Source organism: Carcharodon carcharias, chromosome 10, assembly GCF_017639515.1.
Source record: "Carcharodon carcharias isolate sCarCar2 chromosome 10, sCarCar2.pri, whole genome shotgun sequence".
NCBI lineage: Eukaryota > Metazoa > Chordata > Chondrichthyes > Lamniformes > Lamnidae > Carcharodon > Carcharodon carcharias.
The window spans coordinates 48,208,371-48,231,951 of NC_054476.1; the positions used below are offsets into that span (position 1 = coordinate 48,208,371).

At 42.6% G+C, this 23,581-nt stretch overlaps 1 protein-coding gene across 1 annotated transcript in view; it reads right to left on the reverse strand.

Annotated features, from left to right (window-relative positions):
• Positions 1 to 23,581, reverse strand: part of scube2 (signal peptide, CUB domain, EGF-like 2) — a 219,743-nt gene that overhangs the window by 26,608 nt on the left and 169,554 nt on the right. The window contains exon 14 of the mRNA XM_041197877.1: positions 3,096 to 3,263. Within this exon, the coding sequence (XP_041053811.1) occupies positions 3,096 to 3,263 (168 nt within the window). The remainder of the gene's footprint in view (positions 1 to 3,095; positions 3,264 to 23,581) is intronic.

Here is a 23,581-nt window from a genome sequence, read left to right on the forward strand (position 1 = left end):
TCCAGGCATCAGAAGCACATCTTGAGAAGACCGATAGTTCTCTCTACCACCACCTTTGTGGAGGCATGGCTCCTATTGTACTGCTGCTCAACCTCTGTTCTTGGATGGCAGAGAGGTGTCATGAGCCATCTTTTGAGGGGATAGCCCTTGTCACCCAGCAGCCATCCATCCAGCCAGGCTGGAGCACTGAAGAACCTCAGCACCTAGGAGTGTCTCAGGATGTAAGTGTCATAGGAGCTGCCTGGTTACCTTGCACAGACTAGCATAATCTGCATCCTATGGTCACACACTATCTTCACATTCATGGAGTGGAAGCCCTTCCTGTTGACGAAGGCACCTGGCTCACCCACTGGCGCCTTGATGGCCACATGTGCGCAGTTGATTGCACCCTGGATGCGGGCAAACCAGCAATCGTGGCAAAGCCTTGATCTGCCTGGCTGACCTGGTCTGTGCAGTAGTGAATGAAAGTCAATGCACGCCTGAGCAGAGCGTCTGTCACCAGCTTGACACAACTGTGGACAGCTGATTGGGAAACTCCACAAAGATCACCCACCGACCGCTGGAAAGAGCCAGAGGCATAGAAGTTGAGGGCCACTGTGACCTTCAGCGCCACTGGTATGGGGTGTCCACTCACAATGTTGGAACTGATCTCAGGGCTGATCATTTGACAGATGGAGGTCATGGTCTCCCTTGAGAGGTGGAGCCTCCTTTGGCATTGCACCTCAGACATATTGAGGTAGCTGCATCACTGTCTGTAAACCCTGGCAGCAGGATAGTGGCGTCTTCTGCAGCCCTTTCTGCCTTGGACTTCCTCTTGGCCCTGTGCCCCTTGTGCCTGTGCCTGTCCTCCCACAGGTCACTGCCCTCAAGGCTGAACAGGGACACCTAGCCTCTTCCCCCTACTGGCCCTCTCTTCATCCTTAGAGGAGGTGCCTCCAGCAAAGACCACAATCCCCATTCCCAAGGTAAGGGAAGGCTGTTTGATTCCTGGAAGGCCCCAAGTGTTATGACTCCTCCGGATTCCTGAACTGAAGCCTGTTATTTCTGTCAAAGCAGCTCTGAAGCGAAATGAAATTGTCCTGTTCACACAAGCAAGCAGCAGCAAGTTATAAGCTAAAGTGCTAACAACTCACATTAACGAGCCCATTCACCCCTCATATCTTGCCTGTGGATGAGGTTTTTGAAAATATGGCCTACCCACCTGACCATTGCGCCCATGTGACACCCTGAAAATCACACAGGCTGCGTAAAATCAAAGACAATTGGTGCCTCAAGGGCCTTAGCTGGCCCATTAATTTATGGTGAGTGCACCTCCGTCCTCATAGCACCTGCCTAGCGAAATATCGCAACAGTGCGCGGTGACGTCGGGAGGCATACCCGATGTCATCGCGCGTCATTTTGCGCTCCGGTATGAATGGCGCGCCTCCACATGCCAAATGTAAAAATCTGCCCATAATGTTTCCAGTATCTCTTTTCACTTGAACTGGAGCATTTGTCAGTAACATTCCCTTGATTTGTAGTTTGATCCCTTCTGGACCCTATAGGTGGTCTTCCGATGGCTTCAGACATTGTGCTAATAACCACCTTTCTTTGTCTGATAAAACCATTACACTTGCTCCAATTACCAGTTTAAAGTTGATAACATGTTTCTTAATCTCTGCAAAGCCTTTAAAAATCTTTGCTTAAAATTATTGTCATACTTTCTTCATTCCTTTCCCCTGGAGCATTGAGTATTTGCAGCTGTTTTTATTGTTCATTTGCTGCCTCACAGTTATGTGTAATGGCACCAACCTTGGACCTCGACTGCAGGTTGTATCAAAACCTGCGCTTGCTAAGAATGTAATTTGCTGCCTACCTAGTGCGCTGTTAAAAGTTTTCTACCCTTCCAAGATTACTCATCAGTTCCACGACCTTTGCTTGGTTCTCCAACTATAGCATTGGGTCAGGATTTACTCCTCGGACTACTGCTATGGTGCAGCCCTTAATAAGTTGAACAGTTAATTTTCTAACTCTTCCTGTCTCCACTTTGTCTACGGAGCAGCTTTTGGAATTCTTCGATTGTCTTACTGAGTTCTGCAATTTTGGCACCACTAATTTAGGTCAAACCTGCAAACTTCTTTGTTTTTGAGATTTCAGGGTCCTTCACAGTTGCCACCGTGTTGTATGTTGATTGGACTGGCTGAGGAATGATTGTTGAGACATTGGTATGTCTAAACAATAACTGGTTTATTGGATATAACAGAACTATATACAGATATACATGACTAGGCTAGAAACATTCTCCCTCTCGACTCTTGGTCATGTGTCTCCTACATAATCATTATGGGTGATGTTGCTTCCACAGTCCCACACATTAACCCTTTCAATCCTAATACTACACCTGCATGCTAACTTCCTGCGTTCCTTGTACAAGCACACCCAAGTTTCTTTGCACATCAACACTTTCAAAAGTATTCTGCTTTTTTGTTCTTATGACCAAAGTGAATAACTTCACACTTCCCTATATTATACTCCAGCTGTCATTTTGTTGCCCACTCCCCTAACCTGTCTATATCTCTTTGCAGCCTCTCTGTATCCTCCCCACAGCTTACCTTTCCACCTAGTTTGGTATCATCGGCAAATCTACTCTCTGTCTCTTCATCTAAGTCATTAATATAGATTGTACGTGGATGGTGGAAACAGATACAACAGTAACTTCCAAAAGGAAATGCACAAATACTTGCAGAGGAGAAAATTGCAGGATTACAGGGAAACAGTAGGATGTGGGATTAATTGGATAGCTCTTTCAAATAGTCGGTACAGGCATGATTGTCCAATGGCTCTTTGAACTATAATCCTAAAATGTGATTCAAAAATAACAACAAAAATATTAGTTGCAGGAAGCACAAAGATATTAATGCATCTATAATTACATCATTGCGCTAAAAACCCTTGACAATGACACTGTTCTCATAACAATTATAAAATGCAGCATAGTCTTTATTTATAAAATTCTATTTCCCAAAAAAGAAAAGCATGCCATCCTCAATCTTCTGACTGGAACATTCAGCAAGTCTCATCAGGATTAGAAGACATAGCGTACAATATGATCTTACCTTTAGTTTCACAGTCCTGAAACGATGCTGCTCCTTCACGCTTTGTCATTAAACCTCCACCACAGGAAAAGCATGAAGTCCGCCCAAACTCTGGCTGGTATGTTCCCAAAGGACATGGTTGGCACGGCCTGAATCCATCAGAAGAAAACTCTCCATCAACGCACTGCCCTGCAAAAAAAGAACAAACAAGAAGGAACTATTTTACGCTAAAATATGCAAGAATCAAACTCCATTTCATTTACCAAATTAATTTACACAATATTGTTTCACACAATTAAACTGTCTCAGAAGCGTGACTTCTAGGATACATTCTTGTTATTTGTTTTTTTTATGTGAAAAATATAGATCACTTTCATGTAAAAGAAATTAAACTCTGGTGAACCAATGTGAAATTGCCATACTTATGTAAATAAAGCCCAAGTTCTTTTTTATAAAAGAGAGGCAAAAATGTCACCAAATGAATGAATGAGATTGTACACATCATGGATATTTTCCTTGAGTGATAACATGAAGATGGAGAATTCCTGCTGTATGTTATTTTTAAACAGTGTACCTGTCCAGGAAAAATGAGTGATGAAATGGAACTGTTTTATGATACCATGTGAATAAGTAATATAAAAAGGACATGAAAACATATTTACAATTTCTATAAAAGAATTAGGAAAAATAAAATATCTGATGGGTATTATTTGTGAGGGTACACCAGAAGAAAAATAGCATGAAATTATTTCCTGAAGAAAAGTATGTCCAGATTTCACTAAATAATGTAAGCTTGAACAAATAAATAAAAACGAGTTTATATGAGTGAGAAGGAACAGCTGCAGTTTATGCCATTTTAAAAGTAAACATTCCAAACCAAGTAACAATTTTGCTCTTCCTGACTGTAAATTAGTAAATGGAGGTATTTATTACAAGCTGTATTTACACAACTAATTGAGACAGTGTCATAAGTAATATTTTATGCTTTACACACAAAAATCAACCTTCACTGTTGTCATGTTTCCTTTTTCAAATTTCAAGCCTTTAGCTATTCTGAAGCCAAATTTAATCTTGGATAGGAAGGAAAATAGGGTCAATTTTAACTTGTCCAAATTGGCATTAAAGAAGCAAAAATGGTCATGAAATTGTTGATTTACTGCTAATGCTCTGAACATTGCTATTTTAAAAGGCTTTACCACAAGGCAACCAAAGTGCACGCCTATTTCAAACAGTAACCTCTTACGTAGGACTCCAATTGTCAATTTAGGGCAGAATCAGTTGAAATGTGCGCTGTGCACTCTCAGACCAGTCATACTGAAGATTCTTCCAAAGACGTCCCAGAAAAGTAAAGTTTGAAATTATTTCTGTTGGGCCAGGAGGAGTTGTTTCTAGTTTAGTTCTTGCTTGAATGAAAATTAATAACTAATATGGGGTCCACGAAATATTACCTTATTACCAATTTGATGGAAACATTTCATAGTGGTGTTAACAACTAATATCATTTTTTATCAAGCTGCAATTCCTCATTACTCTATGCCAATGAGCTTTGGCAGTGCTTATCCAGACTGCTAGGCAGAGCATTTCTCTATGCAGGGAAACTGATGCATGCAGCCTGGTCCTGTGGTCAACAAGCACCTTCCCAAGCAAGCTCACACAACACTCACAATCAGAGCATTAGAAACATTAGTGAAATCAAAGAACCCATTTCCAGCTGTACAAGGTAGAGGTGGGTGAATGTGGAGGAAAGCACCAGTGATAGGAATATATAACTTAATGAAGAGAAATTCAAAATAAATCATTGCACATATAAAAGAATTTGTACAAATGATCTTGTTTATAGCAGAATTTATGTAACATGTAACACAAAAACAAATTCTTGAGTGCTGCTGAAATCAGTATCTCCAAGACAGGTTATGTATCAGCCAACACCAGGCATGCGCTATGAAGCATCATACATAACAGTTGGTTGCACCAGTCTCAAGATCATGGAAAAATTCTCATACCTTGGAAGTGTGCTCTCTAGGGATGGCATTAATGATGGACATATCAGTGCACATAAATTCTGCCAGAAAGCAAATTCTGTCTACGGCCGACTCTCTAGTCGTGTCTGGAAGCTGCATGGCATTAAACTGAAGACCAAAATCAAACTCTATGAAACCATTGTCCTTACCACCCTGATGTCTGGTGCATAAATCCTGGGTCTGCTATAGGTGCCACATCAAAGCTCTGGAATGCTTCTGCCAAAGCCAGTTTAGGTTCATAATGAGAATTAGAAGGCAGGATTAAATCACATACAATGAGGACATTCAACAGGCTGGGTTCCACAGCATGAAGACCACCCTCCAGAAATTTCAACTTAGGTGGGCAGGCCATCTCTCCTGCATGGATCATTACTGAACCCCCAACCCCAAGCAGATCTTCAATGGAGACTGTATCAGGGCAAACAACATTAAGGTGGTCAGTACAAATGATACAAGGGCAGCCTAAAAAAGAGCCTTGCAAACCTCTGCAGTCCACTTTTCTTGGGAAAACACTGGAGCTGACTAGCCCATGTGGAGGCAAGCACTGTAATTTGGTTCAGCATGCTTCAAGAACCATCTACATCAGTACTGCAACATCCAATGTACCTGGAGAAAGGCCAGAGGGAATGCAGTTGCAGAAGTTCATGCAAGCACCAACAACGCCTACATGAACTGGTAGTTCTATGGACATCCATGCTGATCTTGCATTAGACTCTTCAGTCATGAGAGGACACAGAAGATGAGGAAGTTACTCACAGCTTGGGAATACTCTGATAATAAGAAGTCTATCACCACTATGTAACATGAAGATGGATATTATAGAAATTGCCTACACATTAATGAAAATTGAGTTTCCAGGGCCAGGGTTTCCTGGTCGGCGAGCGGAGGGCGGGGCCTGCTCGCCGACGCATAAAATGATGCGGGATGGTGTCAGGCGGAACTCCTGACATCACCCCACGTCATTTCAATTTTCAGGTCGACGGGGGCTCAGCCAAATCAGCTGTGTGCCCGCCGACCTGTCAACGGCCTATTGAGGCCATTAATAAAATAATTTACATAATTGACAGGCCTGCCTGTCCAACCTTAAGGGAGGTGGGCAGGCCAGGAGCCCTGGTGGGCTTCAGAGAAAGCATGAAACCTCATCCACGGGCGGGATGAGGTTTCATGTAGTTTTTAAAAAATTTAATAAAAATTAAACTAAAAGTGATGGACATGTCCCAACTCATGTGGCAGTGTCACATGTCACGGAAATTTTATTCTTTTGTTTTTAGCATTTTTAAACGTGGGGCTGATCTCCCTGAGGCAGCACTTAGCCTCAGGGAGATGAGTGCGCTTTCTCGCGCACATGTGCGAAAGAACGCACTCTCAGCTCAGGGAATCCCCCCTGCCTGCTTGGGGAGCGCATAGCGCTTTCTGGCAGACATCACGCTGGGCTGGCCTTAATTGGCCTGCCCAAGTAAAATGGCAGCACACCCCCAATTGGGGGCGCCGATTGGAAGCATGCCTCCATGTGCCTGCTCTTGAACTTCACCCCCGACTGGGGGAAAATTCTGGCCCAATTTCCTATATAGGGCATATTATTTACTAATGAATAGCTCAAAACCACTTTTCAATCATTTCAGTTTCCAAGTAAATGGCTTCCTTTACTACTTGAAGATAGTTTTCATTTAAGTAGAAAGATGGCGACTGTCGTAACCTCTATCACTAAGAGGCAACAATAACATGGGAACACCATCACCTCCAAGTTCTCTTCCAAATCATACATTCATCCTGGATTTATACTGCTGTTTTATCATTGCTGCAGGGGCAAAATCCCGGAATTTCTAACATAACACCATCATGCGAAGACTCCAGCTGTTCAAGACCTTGTCAGTGTCAAGCAAGGGGAGATTTTTTTTTAAATCCCCAGTGGGTAAACTACAGGCCAAGTCCTTTAGGCAAGTTTTTACTGTGACTGTAGAAAGGGGCATTTAATTCAAAGAAGGAATGAAATTGCACTTATATGGCACCTTTAATGACTTCAGGGTGCCCTAAAGCTCTTTACAATCAATGAGGTACTTTAGAGTTTAGTCAATGTTGGAATGCAGGGAAATTAGCCAGCCAATTTGCACACAGCAAGGTCCCACCATCAGCAAAGAGACAAGTGAGCAAATAATCTGGGAATTAAATTCATCACTGTTATCACACTTGGCACTGTGGCCTGTAATGTGGTTTCATAGCAGCTTCTTGTCAAGACGTCATTGATATGGATATTGACCATTGAGATCAATGGGGAAAGTGATTTACTATTTAGCACTGGCAAACTAGGCATTAATAGCTATTGTGTATTGCAGACTAGGATACACGAGATTTCCTGTTGTAGGGTGGCCGAGTTGTACTGTTACTAATACAGTTGGCCTACAGACAACTTTCTACGTGGAAATATTAAGTTTATTTACAATATACTCAGTAGCAACTACACGTGTGCTTTCAACTCCAACTCTATCTCTACGCTGTCTGCTGAGGAAGCCCCACTGCTCTCTTATTGGTTACTACAGATCATGTGATCTTTCCAAACATGTATTATTCTTAAAGGTACATTACACTCCAAACAAAACAATAATTACTACATTCCTCTCCCTGTAACTTGGCTATACATATTATATTTACAAGTACATATTTTTCAAGACAACATAATTTTTACATTGGGTAAGGAATTTACAAGTTCAGTCTTTCAGGTAGTTTTCTGGTATGTGTGGAAAGCCGCAGCTCCACAACTTCAGATTCTTCATTAGGTACTTCCTTCTCTGGAGTTACCTGAACATCAGGTGCTTCGATGGGCACTTGCAGTTCTGTACCCTCAACTCTTACAGAAAGATCAGACATGTCAGTCCTGGATTGAGCATTCTCAACAGGAAATGCAGACCCGGTCATGGACACTGGAGGACCCAAATCTTGGTGATTTGTCTTGCTCTTCCTTAAATGGTCCACATGCTAATGGATGATCTGGCCTTCCACCTCCATGTGGTAAGATAGAGGTCCAGTCACCGCATTTATTTTGCCTGGTAACCACTTTGGTCCTTCCCTGAAGTTTTTCAATTCCACAGTAAATTTCCTCTCATGACTATGACTAGTTTTCTAGCTTCCCTGACTCTTCTCCACCTTCCCCTCTAAATTTGGCATTATTAAGCTCAATCTCGTCCCGAGACGGTGCGTCAACAAAAGTTCCGCAGGTGTGACACCTGTTGTTGTGTGAGGGGTAGTCTTGTAATGAGAAAGAAGGTACGCTAGTTTGGTTGCCAAGGAATGACTGGCCAGTTGATTTGAGGAAGGGTGGTACAGTGCAGTTTTTGCATGAGTGATACCGTTGAGTCTAATAAACTGTTGAAACTCAGCACTCATAAATGCCGTACTGTTATCGGAAATGACCACTTCTGGTAGTCCATGAATGGCAAAACTCGGGCGTAGTTTCTCAATTGTAGTGCCTGGCGTTTGTGACTTCACCTCATATACATCCAACCATTTTGAATGGGCATTGACAATGAGCAGAAATATTGTTCCCAGGAAAGGTCCAACGTAGTCAATGTGTAACCGCACCCAGGGTCTAGCTGGCCACTTCCATGGGTGTAATGGAGCTGTCACTGGCAACTTTTTCAGTTGCTGACATTGCACACAATGCTTTACCATATGCTCTATTTCGCCATCCATCTCTGGCCACCATAAATAGCTGCATGCTATGATCTTCATTCAGAAAATTCCTGGATGGGGACTGTGCAGTTCAACTAAAAGTGGCTTCCTTCCCTTTGGAGGAGCTATCACTTGTGGACCCCACAATTAGAGGCCATTCTGACTGGTTATTTCATGTCTTCTGTTGAAGTACAGTTTCATTTCATTAGATACGGGCTCCTGTGACCAACCATGTAGCACTTGTTCTCATACTTGAGATAGGACTGCGTCCTGGTTGTCCAGTCTCTGATCTAATGAATGCACACCAGCGAGGAATCTAAGAAATTTAACAGTAAAACAAGTTCCTGTGGAAATGGGCCATGCTCATCACTTTCTTGTAAACGCAAATGACTGAGGGCATCAGCGTTTGCGATTTGATTGCCAGGCCTATGTACGAAAATGTTTTCGTATGCTGCCAGAATTATGGCCCATCATTATATTCTTGATAAGGCAATGAGTGGTATAGCCTTTTCCCCACTAAACAAATCTAGCAGTGGTTTGTGGTCTGAAACAATTGTAAAATGATGGCCATGTACATACTGGTGAAATTTCTTGACACCAAAAATGATGGGTAGGTCTTCTTTTTCTATCTGTGAATATCCCTTTTCCGCTGTGGTGAGTGTCCTTGATACGTAACCTATTGGCCGTTCTGTGCCATCATCCATCTGATGAAATAGCACTGCTCCCACTCCATAGGGAGATGCGTTTCATGTCAGCACCAATTTTTTTGTCTGGTCATAATGCACTAATAGATTGGACAAGTGCAACAGTTGTTTCACCTTTATGAAAGCTTCTTTCTGGGGCTTCTCCCAAGACCAACGTTGGTTCTTTTTGAGTAGAGAATGCAGGGAGGCCAGCACTGTAGACAAATTGGGTAAGAACCACCCATAATGGTTGATTATTTCTAGGAATGATTTGAGATCTGAGGTGTTCTTTGGTGAAGGTGCCTCTCTTATGGCTCTCACTTTCTCCTCAACAGGGTGGGGGCCCTTTGAATCAACCCGGTGACCTAAATAAGTTATCTCCCTTGCTTGGAATGTACACTTTTATTTTTTTAGACACACTCCAGTTCTCAAGAAACATTTTAAGACTTCTTCTAAATTTGCCAAATGCTCTTTTTCAGTGAATCCTAACTAACTTGGCTACTTTATTAATTGTCAGTTGGTAGTTGCTGCAAATCTGGATGCTTTGGTTCGTGTTTAAAGACAGGGACTATGGGCACTGCCCATTCTGAGAACTGAACAGGTTGTGTAGCACCCAGTTTCTCTAGCCTGTTTAGCTCAGTGTCAACTTTCTCTTGCAGTGCGTAAGGCAACGGCCTTGCCTTCATGAAGTGAGGGTTTGCTTCCGGATGCACATAAATCTTGGCCTGCAAGCCCTGAATTTTCCCCAGTTCATCCTTGAAGACAGTGGTGTACTTTCTAAGTAGCTCTGGTAGCCCACTTGCTCTCAACTGGAAAATTTCAACCATTCTAACTTAATCTCCTTTAACCAATTTCGCCCCAGGAGGCTTGGCTCTTCAACTGCTACCACCATCACAGGTAGCTGTGCCGACTGGCTTCCATAATGGACAGTTACTCTGCGTATGCCTTTTACCTGAATGTCTTCACCCATATATGTTTTTAGCTTGGCAGCTGTTTGTTCTAAACTTAATTGATGTGCACCATTATTCAAATATCTGAAGGTATGTTCCTCAATTACTGTAGTGGAAGCTCCTGTGTCCACTTCCGTTTTAACAGGTTTGCCATTTACTTTCTCTCTCCGCCCCCCCCCCCCACACATCTTAAACCAGCTTATATTTCAACTCTTTCTTGGACTCGAACTCAAGTTCTGTCGAAGGGTCATGAGGACTCGAAACGTCAACTCTTTTCTTCTCCGCCGATGCTGCCAGACCTGCTGAGTTTTTCCAGATAATTCTGCTTTTGTTTTGCCATTTACTTTCACTGTGACGAATATTGGTTCTGTCTTTCCAATTTTTAGATTAAACAACAAATAAATGTCAGAATTTGTTGTTTCAGGCTCTTCTACATTGTAGATTTCATTGGATTTCTTCTTTTGTTTACAAGCCTGCTTGAATCTTTCCTTGCACTTCCTCATTATATTTCCATTTCTGTGACAATAGTAACATTCGATTTTTTTAAACTGCCAATTGCTAAAAGACTGATTGTTTCCACCTCTGTTAAAATTATTCTTCAATTTTGCTGCTAAGTTATTTTGCTTTATTCTTCAGCTAGCTGGGGCTGTTTCCTGCTTGCTTTTTCGCGCCACTTTCACTTGAGGTTTTCTGCCCAATATGGAGGAAGATACCATTTTGCACACCCTGTATTGCTTGTGAATCACTTACAGCACTTTCCATGGCCAGTGCTATCTCTAGTGCCTTCTTGAAATCCAGGTTCACTTTGGACAATAATCTTTTCTGAATAGCGTCCTCTTTCACACCACACACTAAACGATCTCTGAGCATGTAGTTCAGAGTCATACCAAACTCACAATGTTCTATTAGCTGCTTCAAATTCACCACATAGCATGCAGTTGTCTCACCTGGGGCTCTATTTCGCGAATTAAACCTGAACATCTTCATCGTGACTGAGGGCTTGGGTTGAAAGTGACCCTTCACGAGGTCCACCAATTCATTGAAATTCTTTGATCTGGGGCACTGGGTGCCATCAAACTTGGAATCAAACTGTAAGTTTTGCTCCCACAAGTATTCAAGAGGATCGCTCGCCTCTTCTCTTCCCCTGTAATTGCATTCGATTGAAAAAGAGAATGTGAGGCGTTCTATGTATTGAGACCAATCATCTGTGGCTGGCTCAAAAGGATCAATTCTCCAAAGTGTGGCATTTTAAGAGGGGATAACTTCTTCAATTCTAATTAGCTTGCTACTTACAATCACTGGGTGAGGTACAGTACTGATTTCTTTTTAACTTGATTTCTTCTATTCAATCCTATTTTATCCTCATTGCCAGTTTGTTTTAGGGTGGCCGATTTGTACTGTTAATAATAGAGTTGATCTGCAGACAACTTTCTAAGTGGAAACATTATGTTTACTTACAATATACTCAGCAGCAACTACACGTGTGCTTTCAACTCCAACTCTATCCCTACACTGTCTGCAGAGGAAACCCTGCTACTTTCCTAATGGTTACTACAGATCATGTGATCTTTCCTAACAAGTATTATTCTTAAAGGTACATTACATACTAAATAAAACCATAATTACTTCATTTACCCTTTCATATACTAAAAAAGCCACTGGAAAAGCATGAATCCCTGGTCCAGCACTGCTTTTCAGATCATTCCAAGAAAGCTTTCACTCCCTGGTTCTGGGTGCAGCCTCCTTCCAGCAGCCTTACCTGCTGTCTCATAACAGATCTAAGTACCGCTACTGCTCCTTTTGCTCCACTTGTTCCTCCACATAAGTTGAACTGTCAATATTAACACCAATGATCAGTAGGCAGAGCTTACTAAAGCAATAAAGTGTGAGAACGAAGTAATCAGGAAGCTGGAAATCCAAACAGCACAATGACACACAGATTCTATTACCAACAGCCTTCTAAAAGTAAATGAATAAACACACTCCCCTCCCTTCTGGATGATTTTGCTGTTTCTTTGCTGCAAAGTGGATTTTGGTCAGGAATGGAGCACAGGCAAGCCCCCAGACTTTTTGAAGCCTCATTTGTGAAAATTGTAGAGGAGGCAAGGATGCTTTTTTAATTCATTCATGGGATGTAGGTGTCACTGGCTAGGCCAACATTTATTGCCCATCCCTAATTGCCCTTGTCCAGAGGGCTTTTAAGAGTCAACCACGTTGCTGTGGGTCTGGAGTCACATGTAGGCCAGGCCAGTTAAGGATGGCAGATTTCCTTCCCTAAAGGGCATTGGTGAACCAGATGGGTTTTTAAAGACAATCAGCAATGATCAGACTTTTAATTCCAGGTTTTTTATTGAATTTAAATTTCACCATCTGCCATGGTGGGATTCAAACACAGGTCCCCAGAGCATTACCCTGGGTCCCTGGAATAGTAGTCCAGTGACAATACCACTATGCCATAGCCTCCCTAGACGAGTGCACTCTTGCTCCACAGCAGTGCCACAAGGGTTGTCAAACACTCTGTCCACCAGATGTGGAGAGATTGTAGAGGTCGTTAACTCCAGGACCTGGATACAGCACAAGAACCCTTTCAATGACCTCACAAGAGGAACAATGCTGAGTACTGAATCCCCTCTATCTCTACAATACATGGCTGCAGTCATTCACTCCCCTCTTCCATCATTCTCAACAATTCCTTATTGTGTTCACCGCCCAGCACAAGGCCACTTTACACCATCTCTTATTCCCATTGCCAACAAACATGCAACTCCCTTTCGACCTTTACACCAACCATGAGCACCATTCTCCTCTCATTTGGCAAACTTTGCACAATCATCAACTACTCTCAGGAATCCTTCTTCACTCTCAGGCACTTGATTCCCATTCAGCACATATTTATCCTGCTTGCAAATTAATTCTTCTCCCTCAGGTGCTTTAACAACTACTTTGCTTAACTTTCATATTTGGAAACTTTAAGTGATTAAATAGGACCAAACCTTAGATGAGCCCATGACCAGAAAACCAAAATAAGATAACCAAAGAATGAAACAAAACTTTGGGAGAAGCCAAAACACTCTCTTTTATTACAGCAGATGGCATATTCAATAAAATAATTAATTGAATCTCAAAATGTAATTAACAGGAAACCACTTTTTCAACCCAAGGGATGTATTCAAAAACACGAAGGAAACAAATAAAGGATATGAGTTAGGACAGAAAGCAAATATTGGGAAGCATTCTACAGGAAATAACAACCTGTAGCTGTAATAGGCCAGAAAACTATAGACCAGTCAGTCTGACTTTAGTGGTGGGCAAATTATTGAAATCAATTCTGAGAGACAGGATAAACTGTCAGTTAGAAAGGCATGGGTTGATCAGGGACAGTCAGCATGCTTTGGTTAGAGGAATATCGTGTCTTACTAACTTAATAGAATCTTTTGAGGAAGTAACAAGGAGGATTGATGAGGGTAGGGCAGTGGATGTTGTCTACATGGATTTAGTAAGGCATTTGACAAGGTCCCACATGGCAGACTAGTCAGAAAAATGAGATCTCATGGGATACAGGGGAAGGTGGCAAGTTGGATCCAAAATTGGCTCAGTGACAGGAAACAAAGGGTAATGGTTAATGGATGTTTTTGCAAATGAAAAACACTTTCCAGTGGTGTTCTATAGGGCTCAGCATTGGGGCCCTTGCTGTTTGTTGTATATATTAATGATTTGGACATAAATGTGAGAAATAATTGGGAAATTTGCAAATGACACAAAAATTGGCTGTGTAGTTGATAGAAAAGAGGATAGCTAGTGTCTCCAGAAATATATCAATGGTTTGGTTGAATGGGCAGAAAAGTGGCAAATGGAATTCAATCCAGAAAAGTGTGAGGTAATGCATTTGGGGAGGGCAAACAAAGCAAGGGAATATTCAGTAAATGGGAGGATATTGAGAGGGGTTGAGGAAGTGAGAGACCTCGGAGTGCATGTCCACAGGTCCCTGAAGGTGGCAGGACAGGTGACTAAGGTGGTAAAGAAAGCATTTGGAATGCTTTCCTTTATTAAATGAGGTATTGAATACAAAGGCAGGGATGTAAAGGTGGGACTGTATAAAACGCTGGTTAGGCCACAGCTGGAATTTTGTGTACAGTTCTGGTCACCACATTACATGAAGGACATAATTGCTCTGGACAGAGTAAATAGAAGATTTACAAGGAAGCTGCCAGGGCTTGAAAATCGCAGCTATGAGGAAAGATTGGATGGGCTAGTGTTGTTTTCCTTAGAACAGAGAAGGCTGTGGGGTGAACTAATTGAGGTGTGCAAAATTATGAGGGGCCTAGATAGGGTAGTCAGTAAAAACCTGTTTCCCCTAGCTGAGGGGTCAATTACCAGGGGGCATAGATTTAAGGTGATTGGTAGAAGGATTAGAGGGGTCATGAGGAAAAACTTTTTCACCTGGAGAGTGGTGTCAATAAAGCTTAAAGGCAATATTACACATTACTCAGTGAAAGTGAATATATTTTCAAATTATAAAGTGACAAAATGTGATCATCCATGCAGCTGTTTGTGATCAGAATTTCTTAACTTTTCTAGGCCTACCACTTCTTTTAGGTGCTGCCCTGACATCCGTAGCAGGGGTGGAGACAACCTGTGCAATGGTTGGCCCGGTTGCCTCTGATGACTTCAGCGGCATCCTCTAGAGATCCAAAGCCTCCTGTGGGTTAGCTGCTCCCTCTGTGGTGACAGAGGATGAGGTTGAAGGGCCCACAGGCAAAGGGGACTCAGAGAGAGCAGACTGCCTCTGAGATTCCTGAGTGGATGACACAGGGGTGTCCAACTGCTGCTCCTTCTCCTTTCAGGTGCCCAAGGGCCCTGGCCTGATTCCTTGAGGGGAAGGAGCACCTGGAGGGGCATCAAGGTGCCCTTGTTCCCCCTCATGATGCCACAGCAGGAACTCATCCATGGCTACTGCGATGGAAGAGGAAGCATCCTTTCCACATTCACCCTGTCAAATCTCCTCAGAATCTTACATATTTCAATCAAGTCGCCGCTCACTCTTCTAAGCTCCAATGCATACAAGCCTAGCCTGTCCAGCCTTTCCTCATAAGACATTTCAGGCATTAAACTAGTAAATCTTCTCTGAACTGATTCTAATACCTTTACATCTTTCCTTAAATTAGGAGACCAGTACTCTAGATGTGGTCTCACCAATGCCCTATATACAACTGAAACATAACCTCCCCACTCTTGTATTCAAATCCCCTTGCAATAAACGATAACATTCTATTAGCTTTGCTAATTTTTTGCTGCACCTGCTTACTAACCTTTTGCGATTCATGCACTAGAACACCAGATCCCTCTGCATCTCAGAACTCTGCAATTTCACACCATTTAGATAATATGCCTCTTTTTTATTCGTCCTGTCAAAATGGACAACCTCACATTTTCTTACATTATATTCCATTTGCCAAGCCTTTGCCCGCACACCTAATCTATCTATATCCTTTTGTAGCCTCCTTATGTCCTCTTTACCACTTCCTTTCCTACCTATCTTTGTGTCATCAGCAAATTTAGCAACAAACCATCAGTTCCTTCATCCAAATTATTTATATAAATTGTAAATAATTGGGGCCTCAGCACTGATCCATGGCACACCACTCGTCACATCCTGTCACCATAAAATGAGCCATTTATGCCTAATTTTTGTTTCCTGTTCGCTAACCAATCTTCTATCCCTGCCAATATGTTACCCCCTACACCATGAGCTTTAATTTTCCACAATAACATTTGATGAAGCACCTTATCCAATGCCTTCTGAAAATCTAAGTACAGTACATCCCCTTTATCCACACCTGTTACTTCTTCAAAGAACTCCAATAAATTGGTTAAACATGACTTCCCTTTCAAAAGCTAAGTTGACTCCGCCAGATTACCTTGAATTTATTTAAGTGCCTGTTATAATAGCTTATAACTTTTTCCCTATGACACATGTTAAGCTAACTGACCTATAGTTTCCTGCTTTCTGTCTCCCTCCCTTTTTGAATAAAATAGTTACATTAACTATTTTTTAATCTAATGGAACCTTCCCCAAATCTAGTGAATTTTGGAAAATTAAAACCAAAGTATCAACTATCTCTCACTAGCCACTTCTTTTAAGACCCTAGGATGAAATCCATCAGGACATGAGTACTAATCAACCCGCCGTTCCAACAATTTGCTGAGTACCACTTCCCTGGTGATTGCAATTTCCTTGAGTTCCTCCCTCCCTTCAAATTCCTGATTTACAGTTATTTCTGGGATGTTACTTGTACTCTCTGTAGTGAAGACCAATGCAAAATACCTATTCAATTAATCTGCCATCTCCTTATTTTCCATTATTAATTCCCCAGACTTAATTTCTATAGGGCTGATGCTCACTTTGTTAACTCTTTTCTTTTTAAAATATCTATAGAAACTCTTACTATATCTTTAGCCAGCTTTCTCTCATTCTGTAATTTTCCCCCCATTAATATTTTAGTCATTCTTTGTTTTTTTTTATATTCTGCCCAAACTTCTGACTACCACCCATCTTTGCACAATTAAATGCTTTTTCTTTAAGTTTGATAGTATCTTTAAAACTTTTTTAGTTAACCATGGAAATTGGATCCTTCCCTTGAAATTTTTCTTTTTTGTTGGAATATATCTATTCTCAAATATCCTCTTAACTGCCTGCCACTGCATTTCTATTGACCTATCCCTTAACCTATGTTGCCAATTCACCTTGCTAGCTCTGCTTTCATGCCCTCATAACTGCTCTTACTTAATTTTAAAATACTAGTCTTAGACCCAGTGTTCTCTCCCTCAAACTGAATGTAAAATTCAATCATATTCACTATGAGGTCATCAACTAATCCTATCTTGTTGTACAATACCAGGTCTAGTATAGCCTGCTCCCTGGTTGGCTACATAAGGTGTGTATCTAAGAAATTATCCCTAAAGCATGCCATGAATTTGTCATCTATGCTACCTTTGCCCATCTGGCTGTTCCAGTCTATATGTAGATTAAAATCCCCCATGATAATCGCAGTACCTTTCTGACGAGCTCCCACTATTTCTTTTTTGATACCCCGTCCTACCTTGTGATTATTGTTAGGGGGCCTGTACACCACTCCCACAAGTGACATCTTGCCTTTATCATTCCTCATCTCAACCCAAACCGCTTCTATGGCTTCCTGATCTTAGGCTATCCCTCTCTACTGTGTTAATGTCATCTTTAATTAACTTCCACCTTTTCTTAATTTCCTATCTTTCCTAAAAGTTACATAGCATTCAATGTTCAGGTCCCAATCTATCTCATCCTGTAGCCATGTCTCTGGGATGGTTATTAGATTGTACTTATTTATCTCTATTTGCATTATCAGTTCATCCATTTTCTTTCGAATGCTACGTGCATTCAGATACAAAGCCTTAAGTTTTGTCCCTTTATTATATTTGTAACATCTAGCCTTATCTGTTGGTTTACTCTTAGACTTGTACTCTGTCTCTTCCTGTCATGGTCTGTTTATCATTTCCCATATTGATACCTTACTCTCTTACCTTGTCGCTACTCTTTGATATACCACATCTTCCCACATTTGATCCCTTGCACCCCCCCCCACCCCCCCCCCCCCCCCCCCCCCACCCAGGAATGGTGGCCACTGCTGAGGAAAGCAGTGGGCCTCCAGCAATATCAGTAGGCTGAAGAACCATTTAAGAAAAATTTAAAAATTATTTGAATGGATATGAAACCCCTCTGACCTAATCTCTGGGGCAGCGGGGACTGCCTTTTCTGCCCACAGCTCCCTCTGTGAATGAAAAAATACGTCCCTTTGGGCTGCTGCTGGGAAACTACCTGCATTCAGCTGGCAGCCCTCCCACCTGGCAGCAGTAGATCGGGCATCTGCAAAATGCTGACGGCCTGGAAAAATGACCATTAATAATCTATCTGAATATTTAAATTTGCTTCCTAACTCCTTGTGGCAGGAAGCCCGTCCAAAGCCAGCCCTGTTGTTGGTAAAGTTCCCCGCTGCCAGGATATTGTCGGGGAGCTGATCCACCTCTTAATTTTACCACTCTACTCTCCGCTGTGACCGTGCCTCTTGAGGGCTGGCAAGATTCTGCATGAAGAATTTCCAAAGCAAAACAGGGGTCAAATGATATGATTATTGTATGTGGAAAACAGAAAATAAAAATAAGTCAATTGCAATTATTTTTCTCATATTTTACTACTTTTATTCCTCCACTGAAGGTGATGACCTTGTGTTGGGAGTTATGGTTTCATGAATATTGAGAAGTTTCCAGTGCCTCATACAAATAGATGGTCTTTGACGTAAGGCTATATAGTAACTCCCTCTATGAATCATCACCTTGATGAGGAAAGGCTTGTGTGCTCCGATGATTCTTTGAGCGATGCCATTGGGACCTCCTTGCTCCTGGCTGGGCTACCCATGCTGTCAAGATCAGAGAGAGGTTCCAGACAAAGTGAGGTCCGGAAATTCCTCAACAGCAGAACAGGTGAAGTTTCACTGGCAGAAGGCAGCTTCAGCAGCAAGATGGTCCCAGTTATCGTGGTTTGACAGTCACTGAAATCTGACCCCACCAAGATTGTGTGGACAATGATGACATCCCAAGGCACCCATGTTAAACAAAGTCACATGCAAGTTTTTAACCAGGGTCCATTTGCCATGCCCTTTGGCAGTTGTTACAGACAGCAGGGGGATTAGTTTAAACAGCCCTGATTTTTCCACTCACTACCCGGTCCATAAACAGTAAGGTGTTTTTGATTTTTGATTTCCTCCTTCATAAGGGCTAGCATATTTTCCCCAACCCTTGAGTTTTGGAGTTATCTAATCCTCTATTAATAACCCCACAGCAAACTTGAGATAAGCTAAAATAAGAGAGATAGTTTATTTTACACACACAAGCAGGAAGAGGTTTTGCAACATCTGCATTCATGCAATAAATGCAGATTGCATGCATCTGCATACAAGGGAAAGAATGAGGTTCAGTGCAAAGACCACAATAAAAATAGGAATTATGGTTTCATGTGGGTCCAGAGTCCAGAATTCAGAATCAATCTCCAAGGAAGGTTCCTTTCGGTGGCTTTGTCTGGCAAAATTCCTTCTCTTGATCCGAGAAACTCGGCTGCAGGTTGAGTCAGGTTAAGGCATGCACTTGGTGGGCTGCACTTCGCTTGGGACTTCAAGGTTTGCTTGCCAACCTTACTTCGGTCAGCACTTGCAGTCATCAGCGCCAGGCTTCACACACAGCACCACATCACTTTTAGGGGACTCATGGCTAGGTCTCTTCCTACCAGATTGGCCATATGTAGATGGCTTTTCAACAGCTGCAGGGCAAGGTCTTGCTTGGGAAAGGGGGAGAAGCGGCCTCAGGCAAGGAAAGAGGCTGCAGGGTGAGAGCTGTACTGGGGAATGAGGGTATCCCAGGGTGTGTGGGGGGCACATGTTGATCTGTGCAAGTGGCCTCAAAATGGTGAGGGCTGAGTGGGCAGTCTCCAGAGGAGATGAGGCCAGATGGGCATGTGAGGGTGTGTGTGAAAGAATGGGTGTTGATGTCTCTTCAGCTGGCAGTGAGTGAGATGTCAGTGAATGTGTGAAGGGCTTGAGTGTGTGAGCTTAGAGTGATGAGATGGTTGCCGTACCCTGGCTGCATAGATGAGATCATTCATTCCCTATCTGCATTGGATTGCAAACCTCTTCTGCACAACAGTGGCACAGATCACCACTGCCATTGCCTACCAAGCCAGGGTGGTAACATAGCTGCCCCTTCTGCGGCCAGAGCGGGGGTAGAGAACATCACAGCAGGCCTCCACAATATCCAAAAGGCACTCAAGGGCTGCAGTCTTCTTGCCTTTGCTGCAGTCCTGGGCTGGAGCCACTGAGTGGGGCTGTACCTTAAATGTGGTGCCTAGTGTGATGAAGTTGCGAGGTGGTGGCATGGCAGGCAAATCGGAGCCCACCTGCCATTGAAACGGTATATATCCCAGGAATGCATAATTAATGCAGCGGGTTTGGGATGATAGGACGTGAAAAGCTGCCATTGTGGCTGGCAGGTAAAACTTCATTTTATCCGCCTGCTCCTGCACTTAGTGCAAATCTGGGACGATTCTGCCCAGGGTTCTCTTGGAGATCAGACTTAGAGAGAGATGGAGGTGAAAGGCAGATTGCTAGCCTGGAGTCTGGTTCTCTTCAGAAGTTAAACCACAACTGAAGATAAAATTCAAAAGCTGTATAATTAAAGGGATTCAGACAGCTCAAGCCTCGATCATATAACAGGGTGGCTTTGGGTTGAGCTATTCAGCTAATGAGGTGCCCTTGTTAAAACCAATTGTGATTGAGCAGGTAACTGAAGAACCATTAGTATGACGTTGACGATGATGAGTCTCAAACAGCTCTGCCTTTGTCCAGAGCTGGTTGGTGCAGATGTATCATCCATGAATCCTTTGTGTTGGCTAGGCTGGAATGTTTATACAATGCAAATCACATTCCAGGAGGATAATGAGGTAGCCTTTGTCCACTGATACAGCTTTGAATCTTTCAGAACCACGAGCAACCATTTCATCAGCCCAGCAATTGCCCATTTTGAAAAATAATTAAAATAAAAAATAATTTTATAAAGTAGCCAGGCTGAAATAGATATGTATGTATTTTTCTTCCTGTCTCCTGGATGGGACACAATGGAGAATTGGTGACAGGACAGGGCTGTGAATCTGGGAGTCTCTAGTTAAGAATCTGCACACAAGCCACAGATGTATGAAGGTTGTTGGACACCTGTGTTGGGACAGAGGTGCAACTGAGCTGTTCTCTTCAGGATATTCTCTGCCTATCCCAAATAGGGAAGGGGCTAGAAAAGGTGCCCTAAAAATAAGCTGTCCCACTTTCTCCTGGCTGGGAAACCATGCCCTGTGGGATTGCCAGTTTTGTGGTCAAAGAAAGAAAACTTTAAATTTTGCTACTTGGATGTTGGAACACTCATGGATAAGCCCAAGAATGACTATCCGGAGAGAAGAACTGCAATCGAATCACATGAGCTATCAAGATTCCAAGTGAACATTGCCACCCTCAGTGAGACCTGTCTTCTTGGGGAGGGGCAGGTGAAGGAATAAGCATGGGAAACACCTTCTATTGGACAGGAAAGGCTAACAGCAACCCTCATGTCTACAGAGTTTGTTTTGCATTGGAATGGGATCTTGAATGCACTCCTAGAGCTCCCCAATTGTATAAAGGAAAGACTCATGAAACTTCCCTTACAGCTCAGCTGTAATCAATATGCCAGCATCACCAGAGCTTATGCCCCATCCTTGACTCCAATGAAGATGTTAAAGAAAAGTACTATTCTGAGCTTGATGAAGTCCTCACTGCCATCCCAAAAGAAGAAAAGATCATCTTTTGGGGAGCTTTAATGCCAAGGTTGGTCATGACTCTGATGTCTGGAGCAAAACCATTGGGAAAAACTGGGTGGGAAAAGTCAATTCAAATGGCATCCTATAGCTGACAAAGTATGCTCAGCATGGCCTCATTATAACAAACAGAAGGACAAATACAAAGCCACATGGAGGCATCCCAGATCAAAGCATTGACACCTCCTGGATTATGTCACTGTTTGGGTCAAAGATCTAAGTGTTGTCTGTATCACTTGATCCATACAGGACTAATGCCTGTTGGACAAATCATAGACTTGTTTGATCGGTGATGAGTAGACATACAGTACCAAGACATCACAAAGCCCAAAAGTCCAAGAGGAAGAAGATCAACGTCTCAGTCCCAAAGCAGCCCGACCGTACAGAACAATTCCAAATGCATCTCACAGCCAATCTGGAAAATATTCACAACTTTCAACTCAATTCAGCAACAGCAGGACTACATAAAGTCAGTTTTACTAGGCTCCTGTACCCAGACCATTGAGTTCCAGCATCATCACTGGATTGGTCCGAAAAAAAACAGTGATGAAATATGTATCTTAAATCAAAAATGAGCAGTCTTCGTTGCCTGGCAGAATAACCAAAGGTCAAGAAGGCAACATTCTAACAGCTCAAGGCGGACACCCAAAGACTGGGTTTCAGGAAAATAAAGGATATGTGGTGGGAAGAGAAAGCTCAAGAGATCCCACAATATGCTGACTATCATGACATGCAATGCTTTTCTGAAGCCACCAGGGCCACTTATAGACCAGGACTAAATCCCCTTTGCTCACAGGATGGTTTTTCTCTCCTTAAGGATGATCTTAAGGAAAGAACATTTTACGACAACTCCTCAACTGTGAATCCACAGAGGCAGCTCATACTCTCTAGCTATCTCCCAGAACCCTGTGATAGAATCCATGGATAAACCACTGTTGATCATGAGCTGCAACAAGTAGAACAGATGAAAAACAACTAACCCTGCAACCCCGATAGTATTCCATCTGAAGTCTTCAAAGCTGGCAGACCTTTGCTCACACTAAGACTTCATGCACTCATCTCACCGATTTGGGAGGAAAATGAATTCCCTCCACCACTGCCCCCACCCTTCCCCACCCCAACCAACTTCAAGAATACAACAATTGTAGCTGCCTTCATAAATCATGCTGTGAAAACTATTGACATATTTCCCTCTTGTCCATAGCAGCAAAAATCCTGATATACATTCTCCTGAATCGCCTACTTTCTGTGGCTGAGGAAATCCTTTGAGAAAAACAGTGTGGCTTAAGACCTTCAAGAGGAGTCTCCAACATGGTCTTTGTTGGCAGACAAATACAAGAAAAATGTTGAGAACATCACCAAGAACTCTTCATTGCATTCATCGACCTGACCAAAGCATTTGACTTAGTCAATCATCATGCTCTGTGGATTGTGCTCCCAAGATTTGGATGTCCAAGAAACTTCATCACAAGCCTGCAATTGCTTCATGATGATGATATGACTACAGCTGTTTTGAGTGGGAGATCTGAAACAGGCACCTTCAAAATGTGGACCACAGTCATGCGAGGTTGTGTGATAGACCCCTATACTATTTACCATCTACCTGGCAGTGGCTATTCACCTCGGCAATGGTCAACAACCCTCTGGTGTCAGTGTTAAATACTGCCTGGATGAAAAACCCTTTAACCTCAGTTGCCTCTGTGCCTAAACTAAACTGACCACTATGGACATACATGTGCAGACGACTAACTGAGTGAAAACTTGG